Source organism: Maniola hyperantus, chromosome 22 (genome assembly GCF_902806685.2).
Source record: "Maniola hyperantus chromosome 22, iAphHyp1.2, whole genome shotgun sequence".
NCBI classification, from domain to species: domain Eukaryota; kingdom Metazoa; phylum Arthropoda; class Insecta; order Lepidoptera; family Nymphalidae; genus Maniola; species Maniola hyperantus.
The window spans coordinates 7,101,045-7,109,998 of record NC_048557.2 but is presented as its reverse complement, the minus strand read 5'-3'; the positions used below and the strand labels follow the sequence as shown (position 1 = coordinate 7,109,998).

Here is an 8,954-nt window from a genome sequence, read left to right as displayed (position 1 = left end):
CCGCCACGAAAATTTAATAATGTCTTGTACAGTAGCCGGCAGGAAATATTGTACATCGACCTTTAGAAAGAGATTTTGGTTTCGTAGAGCTATTTCTTTCTAAAGGTCGTAGTACAATATTTTCTGCCGGGAGATACTGTACGATGGTAAGGAACCCTTCGTGAGCGAGTCCGACTCGCACTTAACCGATTTTATAAATTAAATCCTCACAATCTTATTATGAGTTTAATGCTGATCGCATATGAGGCAAGTATCACGTCGCCCAAGAAATATACTACACCCTTGATGTTGTATTCTCCTATGCTCTAAGCCTAGTCAGGTAGTCAGGTCAAAAGTAGGTAACCTTGTTATAATACCTATTTTCTGGATTGACGTAACATTGACACTTACAAACATTATGAACAAAGAGTATATAATCACCGAATTACGATGTCACACTGGATATAACCTAAAAGATTTTTTTATAAAAACACGTTAAAAATCTTCTTTTAAAGAATTAGTTTTAAAATATCAAAATACCCTCAATATGTTTTGCGAAGACGTTTGCCTTGGGTCCACGAGGGGTATAGATAAACTGAGGGCTCTAAGCGATACACTTAGTGCTAAAGCAGTAGACCAGGTGAATGGAAGCCAAGAGTTGGTTATGCTTACCGGTTTTGCTCGGGAATCTAATGAGTACCAGTTCAAGAAAGTTATGCAAGACAGGTAAATTATTTGGGCATTAGGTACATACGATTACGGATTATGTTTTGAAAGTACTTTTTTAGGGTTTTGGATTCTTCGAATACTTAATTCGCTCATGAGCAGTTTACCAGATTCTCAATTCACCAGATTCGCAACTCACCAGATTTTGTTGATCAACCCATTACCGTAGTGGACAAAAGTTGTCACGGGTCTCCTCTCAAAATGAGAAGGGTTTAGGCCATAGTTTGTCATGCTAGACCAGTGCGGATTATCAAACATCACAAACCCTTATAACATTACGGAGTACTCTCAGGCATGCAGGTTTCCTCACGACGTTTTCCTTCACCGTTAAAGCAAGTGATCATAAACTCCGAAAAGTTTGACATGCACGCCCGGGATAGAACTCCCGACCTCCCAAATAGAAGGCCGATGCTCTTGGATTCTTTGAATTTGAATAGGTAGGTAATGAATCATTCTTTACGACCTTTTATAAAGGTAAATGTGTTTGAAAGCTATCAAACCAAGAAGTTTTATTTTTATTTTTCCTACTTAATATTTAATTTTAGTTTTCCATTTACGACGAAAAACTCTAATACCTATATGTAACCATTTTAGAATATCAGATGTAGCATCCTGGCATTGGGTGCTAGAAGACCTATCGAAACGTCTGGATGAATCGATTAATGCATTGAAATATGAACATAATGCTCTGAGGGTAGTCGTGAAAAGAGTGCAGGAGGAAATGGACTGCCACTCCAGAGAGGGCTCTCGACCAGGAGCGTTATGTCCTTTGACTGATGTAGTCGAAGAATTTGTTATAGAGGTGACAACTGACTTGTCTCCTATGAGTTTAATTAATGCGCGCAACCACCTCGTCGTGGACTACTTACACAAATTTCGAACCTCTATTTTACCTCCTTAGACGTTGAATTTTCAAAAATGCTTTCTTAGCGGATGTCTACGTCTTAATAGCTATCTGCATGCTTTAGCCCGATTCGTCCAGTGACTTGAGCTGTGCGTTGATAGATCAGTCAGTTAGGTAGTCTGTCAGTCATCTTTTCCTTTTATGCATTTAAGATCACAAATATTTAAGGTAGCCCGTAAACGTTAAAAAATTGTAGAGACTGATGAGACATGACAAGTAAATCTAAGGTTGGTCCATGGTTGAGGTTGAGCTTCTATAGGTGTAGCGCACTTTGACTTTTCTCAGACTTTAGACACTGTTTCGAGACAGCGTTATATTGCTGGCATAAATCTGTCCCTTTTTAATTGAAACCTAAGTCTGAGCAAAGTCAAAGCACTCTTTCTAGATCATTAGTCTTAATCACTGAAGTGTTCAATAAAAACAATGTTATTTCGCTACTGCGAAACTCGTCTTGTTGTTTTTACTGTTCAGACCAGAGCTTGGTAGGTATATGTTTAAAAGTACAAGTCATACCATTAAGGCTAAGATTTTAAAAACAAAGCAGTTATTAATACTTATTCTATAGGAATTTAAGTTTCTCCGTGACCAAAAAAAGAATTTCGAGAATCTTATCGAGGAATTGGATAAACAAACAGCGACGCTTGAGAAGACAAAAAAGAAAATAGAAAACGATATTTTGAACAAACAACAGGCTTTATCCGTTGAGGAGAAGTGTGCGAGCAAAGATTACACGGATGTTATAGTTGGGGAGTGGAAGAGGAGGAAAAAGTAAGGCCCGGTTTCCACCTAAGCGGAGCAGAGAGATGTGTTCAGTCGACCAATCAGATTCCTTACAGATGACGTAAAAAGAAATATCTGTCATTCTATGAAAATCTGATTGCTCGACTGAACACATCTTCTTTACGCTCCGCTTAAATGGAAACTGGCCCTAATGTGTAATTAATTGATAATTCATCAATTCATTTATCATTATAAGCTATTGCTTAGTGGCAGTTATTTATCAAACTGTACGCGACAAGTCGAGATGGCAATCGGGGAGGTAACAGCCCACACACCCGCACAGCCCCTGCGCTAACCCGGTTCGGGATAGCACGGGCGACATGCGGGTGTGCGGGGCGTCCCCCCGCCTCATACCCCGTTTGTCATTTCGACCTGTCGCGGACTAGACTATAGGTACCTACTTTGACGACGTCCCTAAATGGCGTAATGGTGAGCGCAGTGGTCTTACAAGCGACAGGCCCCGGGTTCGATTTCCGGCAGAGGCAATTTCGGAATTTATAATTTCCAGAATTGTCTCTGGTCTGTTCTGGTGGGAGGCTACGGCCGTGGCTAGTAACCACCTTACTAGCAAAGCCGTGGCTAGTAACCACCTTACTGGCAAAGCCGTGCCGCCAAGCGTGTCGTCATAAGTCATAACATTAACAATATCATTTTTCTCAAGAAGACGTTTTAGGATCATAGCTGTCCTAAAAAAATTACACTTTTATTAATTTGTCTTATTTTGTAATTTATTTGTATTTACGTACCTATTTGTTTATCCAGAGGTTCTCCTGTTGCGCGTTGGTCAAAAAGATGTGCATCCCTGAAAAGATCTGGTCTGAAAGCCCTTTATAATGCAGTCATAACTCGACAACAGGTTTGTTGCAATATTACTTTTTAACTTTTAACCTAAGTCCTAACCTAATGGACTAAGAGTCAGCACGTACCAGACCTTCGTTATTATTCTATAAAAGCTGAAAGTTTCTTCACAAGACGATTCTTTCAAAAAAAAAAGATGATTCACCAAGCAACATCAGAATAATTTCGCAAGTGCCACTTAATTAAAATATTGCTTTCAAGGTCCGTGGTGCCAGAATGCGCTTGTCAATTGCTGCTCAAGCCTACGCAGCAAAAGTTGATGCTGTGTTGAGAAGACGACTTCATACTAATAAATTAAAACTTCAGGATCTTAACTGGCAAAGAGAAGAAGTATTTTTAATTTTTAATCTTTCTAATCTTCATCATGGTCAACCCACCACCGGCTCACTACAGAGCACGGGTCTCCCCTCAGAATGAGAATGGTTTTGGCCAGTCTCAATTGCAGCACCAAAGGAACTGCCGATACGTTGCCGGCCTTTCATACCTTTGAGAACATTATCGGGAACTTTCAGGCATGCAGTAGGCCTAACATGCGCCCCACGAGAAAATTTTGTCTACGCTTTTTCTCATGTTATTAATAGATAACACGAGTAAATGCGTTGACAAAATTTTCTCGTGGGCGCACGTTAGACGTGCAGGTTTCCTCACGATGTTTTCCTTCACCGTTAAAGCAAGTGCAATATTTAATTGCTTAAAACACACATTTAATTCTGAAGTTAGAGGTGCATGGCCGGAGTCAAACCTGCGACCTTCCGAATAGGAGGCGGACGCCTTATCCACTAGACTATCGCTTATTTTTCTTATACCTACCTATAAAACTCAAAGATTATATATAGTTCGTCAATAAAATATCAATTTAATTTCAAGGCAGTACGAGATTACAATTCATTGCAAGAAGAGTTGTCGGTAGCTGAGAAGACAGTGATAGAGACTATGGACCAAGAACGAGTAGTGGCTGCCAGGCTAGCTGATCGGACCCAAAGACCAGATAGAGAATTGACGAAAGACGACGTGAATAGGAAACTAAGGGATGAACAAAATCAACTACGAAAATTTTCTAAGGAACTGCGGAACAATATAGAAGAAATTATGTAAATTTCAGTTGAGCTTCTCATAGTTTTAAGCCAATTACCTAGGCCATATACTCTGAAAGGTGTGATTAATACATTTACGAACATAACAATCTGTTATTGGAGAAATTTTGATGATTTAGGTCGTTTTTTTTTCTTTATGCATTCGGTCAGCATGCGGTTATTTACTTTTTCTTGTCCTTGGCTAAATAAAGATTTGCAGCTGTCCATTCCAGTTCACTCTTATTATGTAGTCGTCTACCTTGAAAGAAGTGGTTAATTCATCGTCACCTCCATAATATTATATTTCAAGGAATTTTAATGGACTCCAGAATTTCTTTTTTTCAGCACTTTACAGAAAAATATAACCGCAGCAATAGGACGTATAGACTGTTTTGCCGAAGACTTAATACAAGTCATAGGTTTAGATGACGAAAGGCTTCGATGTAGACTTGGGGAGACGAGTCACAGTGGCAATTCAACAGCCTATAACACCAGTTCTGCAACGGTAACTACAGCGCCTACTAGAAGTCATTCAACTTCTGGGCAACTGACGATAATTCAAGAAGAAAATGAAGACGATGATGACGACGATTATCCATTTGATTTTTGAAATAGATTATTTGAATTGATTTTTTCGACAGATAATGATTTCATAACTGTTATTATTAGTCAATCTTTTTCTAATCTGTCGATAAGTTACAGTGCGACAAGGCTCTTTTGGTGCGAGGCCAAAATTGGAATGTTGCCGTCAAGAGTGTCCCCTTTGTTTTTTTGTATAGTCTGCCTTTTTTGTTCTCCAACAGCGCCCCCCCGTCACTGTCATTCAAGTGCCAAAAGAGCCTTGTCGCACGCACTTTATACTTGGTAATAGTAGTAGGTACCTATTGAAGATGTTATATGTTATTTCTCAAAAATTGTATGGTGTTTTTGACAAATAATGCCAAGTAACTATCGACAACACACAACACAATACAGACAGACAGATTGATTAATAATTCAACCGTAAGCCATTTTGGTATGGTTTGATTGTTTTATAGCAACCTGTAGCTATAACATAATTTTGATACAAATTTTATACGGAATATGGGATCAGATTTAAGAATTAAGCTTATTATCCTATTAGATTTTTAAATAAAATATGCATATATTACAATAAAATGACGATTTTTATTTTTGAAATAATTTACTTTCACAGTGGGAATTATCGCAGATAAAATAAATTGTTTTAAAAAAAGGCTCAGTCAGAGCCTTTTTTAAAATTAATAGTAATTATAACGAGAAAAATATACAAAGTTTACCTTAGTTATTTTATACAATTATATTTTCAATGTGCCAATAGTGCAATAGAGATGAATTCTTAACAGGCCAAATCAGAAATAGAAAGGCTTGAAACATACTTATCTAGGCTCTTCTTAAGAAGAAACATATAGATATAGACCTTTTACCGTACTTGACCGAATGACTAATGAAAATGGCAAATGCACTGGGTCTTGCTGTTTAGACCCTGCATGCTGGCTTTGTTCAGACATCTCAGTTAGTTCGAACCCTAAATCATCGTATTTTCAATGACCAGAATACACTAAAATCATGTGTCTGTCGTGACGTGATACTGACACATAAATATGCTTCCGCTTTAATTGGAACCTATGATTGGAACTACTTACATGTTTATTTTATTGTTAACACATCCTTTGCTATTTAAAAACAAAAAGTAGGGATGTTGAAAAATAGCTTGTTTTGAATTTTAAAAACATCAAATACCTAATTTAAAATACTTCCTAATAACAGAATGAGTATCATATATCATATTGTCAAAAATTAGAGATTGTTACTTATAGCTACTTGTAATAGACCAATTTCTTTTTAAATTTTATTTAAATTCTTAATTTTTGTAATAGTCACAATTTTTTATTATTATTAAATACTTACCTGCTTATTATTTTATAGTTACATATAATATTGTTGCTATGTAATGTAATATTTATTTATAAATTGTGTATATTGTTACAGTTGTCATGTTATATAACAAATTGCATTGGCGTTTAATTTACATTATGTTATATTATTTTAGTATATCTAATAATATTATATAGCCCAGTCAAAATAGACATTCATATACATAAATTCACATAGAGTTAAAAACTTATACAAATGTAAATCTACACTTTTTCTGACCTATTTTTATGATAAAACTTACCGTTTAGCTGAAAAACGGATGGGGACTTTTCACATTTTATTAATAATGGTGTTTCAAACATTCGTAAAAAATTTCAGCTCTATGCGAATCAATGTAACTTACACATATTTTTTGAGCTAAATTGACTAGGCTAATAAATTAATAATCACAATTGTAACATTAGTGAGTAGGTCAATTTTTTATTATTAATTTCTAGTCTGGCAAAAGATGAGGTATTCTAAATTAAGATTGTCTTTTGATGCACTCGTAAAACATTAATTAATATACAATTATTATAAATGGGACATGCTATTTTTAATATTAACATATCTGGATCTATGTATGAATTATGTAGTTATTACCATTTTATAAATTATTATGTATTAAAAAATAATTGACCTGTTAATTTCAAACAATTTTTGCACATTTGAAAATATACTATTGTAGATGGTATGAAAGCCTAATTTTATTGTTATTTCGATTTTTTGTTAATTTTTAATTTACCATTTAACATTCATGGAAAATTCTAGTTAGGTATTTGACTTAATATTAGTCTGCATCAGCCTTATTGTCCACACATTTTTCTTTGTAATGACTTATGTTTTGTGAATGTGTGTTTAACAAATTTAACAATAAAGTTTATTCTTTTCCCTTTTAATAATTATTATGGAAAATTTACTTTATTTATTTAAAGAATTAGAACACAAAAAGGTGACTGCTACAGAAAGAAAAAGGAATGTTACTAAACATGAATGAATAAATTAACTTAACAAGTAACAATTTCAGATTATTTTTAATCAAAACATGTTTTAATGGATACAAATGAAACAATTAGGAGCTTAACATTTGTCCACAATACTTTATAATATGTGAGAAGCTGTCAAGCAAAAATAGGTTTGTATAAAATTTTATTTTATAGGTGACAAAAAAATCACCTAGCATCAAATTATGTTTTTATAGGACTTCCATATTATACTATATATAGCTCATCTGTTTATATAGCTCTCTTGATTTTTGTTTTTGTATATAAATAAGAACTAATTTTCTTAATAATTTGAGGCTACGTAGAGATGTAGGAAACAAGCGAAACAAGTTTACTACTTCTGGTCGCTAGTTTCTCAAATATTATTGTGAAATTTACCTAAAATATTATGTAATAATTATAGATACTTTTATGGCTACTGAAAATAAATAGGGAGCTTTTACAATAGCCAGCATGTAAACAATTGATTTTTTTAAACTATTACACTTATGAGAGTTATTAACTAAATTGATTGAGGTGAGCTTCACTATTAACATGGTCGGTTATACTCTGCACATTGCATAGTAGTTCCATCTGACATTTGTTACAGAATGCGTTTTTCTCATGCTCATTTTTAAGGTAATCCTGAATAGATACTTCCTGACCTTCCGTTAAGTCTTCTATGTCCATGAACCATTCAACATGAAGCGTATCATCATCAATATGTTCTAAGATTCTTTGTGCAGTGTTTTCTATATACTGATCGCAAACTTTACACCATACCTCATCGTCATTTTCGACAGGAAATATTCCATTCAGAGGCTTGAGCTTTTCAGCAACGTTGCTACGATGTAAGATGTCATTTACATGCGCCTCTATATTTTGCAATGTGCAAGTAACTTTGGCATCGCATACCTCGCAAAACACGTCTTCATTTTCACTGGCTAAGTAAGAATCGATATTTATGAACTCACCTTCTATTAAATCGTCTATAGCGGCTATCCAATTAGCGTGTTGATCCTCTTCTACATGTGAAGCAACCGATTCTTCTCCAGTAAGATAAACGTTACAAGGCTTACAGTACAACTCATCGTTGACGTAGCTCATCCCGTTCTCCGCCATCAAATCTATATTTTCCTTATGCTTCATCCCGTTAGTGTGCTCCTCAATGCATTTGTTGGCCTTCGGAATGTAAACCCCGCAGAATACGCAGCGCACCCGTGTTTTTGAGTTTGCAACGATACCGTGCAACAAGCCTGTTTTCATTATTTGCTAATTTTTATTAAAATAAAATTACGTTCTGTAAATTGAATACTAGGTACTTGTAATTTCGTGATTTGTAAAATAAAGAAAGAAGAATCTTGAACCTTCACTTCAATCAAAATTCGAAAAAGTCTCTTTACGTGCTTTTTCTGTCTATGGAAATCGGAAAATGACACATGGTCAGTGTTGCCAACATATTTATACATATACTATGTATGTATTTTAATAGGTACTATCTCTATGATTTTAACCGTGAACGAGTGAAAAATATAAATTCAACTGATTTTGAAATACAAGTCCCGCAAATTACTAATGCGCGTGGCTGCCACTTTAGTGACGTCAGCACTAGACTGAAGTGTCGAAAAATCAGTACCGTTGACAAAACTGTTGGCAGAGTACAATCGTTGGCCACTCCCGGCTCCACACGTTGGGGCCCATATTAGTATATTATCT

General features: G+C 35.3%; 2 protein-coding genes across 2 annotated transcripts; one reads left to right on the top strand and one right to left on the bottom strand.

The window, feature by feature from the left end:
* Window positions 1-458: 458 nt before the first annotated feature.
* Window positions 459-4,930, top strand: LOC117992985 (tektin-2-like). The gene is made up of 7 exons (XM_034980728.2): window positions 459-705; window positions 1,300-1,507; window positions 2,175-2,377; window positions 3,152-3,245; window positions 3,449-3,577; window positions 4,115-4,338; window positions 4,666-4,930. Exons 1-7 carry the CDS (start codon window positions 527-529, stop codon window positions 4,928-4,930), a joined length of 1,302 nt encoding a protein of 433 aa, XP_034836619.1. The 5' UTR covers window positions 459-526.
* A 543-nt stretch (window positions 4,931-5,473) lies between these two features.
* On the bottom strand, window positions 5,474-8,677 carry LOC117992988 (uncharacterized). Its single transcript, XM_069506091.1, has 2 exons — window positions 5,901-8,677; window positions 5,474-5,849 (listed from the first exon to the last, which is right to left on the bottom strand). Exon 1 carries the CDS (start codon window positions 8,502-8,504, stop codon window positions 7,758-7,760), a length of 747 nt encoding a protein of 248 aa, XP_069362192.1. The 5' UTR covers window positions 8,505-8,677; the 3' UTR covers window positions 5,474-5,849; window positions 5,901-7,757.
* Window positions 8,678-8,954: the final 277 nt, after the last annotated feature.

Coding starts and splice junctions, on each gene's coding strand:
- LOC117992985 (XM_034980728.2), top strand. CDS start 527: ATGTTTTGCGAAGACGTTTGCCTTGGGTCCACGAGGGGTATAGATAAA. Junction 2,378..3,151: donor GAGTGGAAGAGGAGGAAAAA/GTAAGGCCCGGT, acceptor TTGTTTATCCAG/AGGTTCTCCTGTTGCGCGTT. Junction 3,246..3,448: donor CAGTCATAACTCGACAACAG/GTTTGTTGCAAT, acceptor ATTGCTTTCAAG/GTCCGTGGTGCCAGAATGCG.
- LOC117992988 (XM_069506091.1), bottom strand. CDS start 8,504: ATGAAAACAGGCTTGTTGCACGGTATCGTTGCAAACTCAAAAACACGG.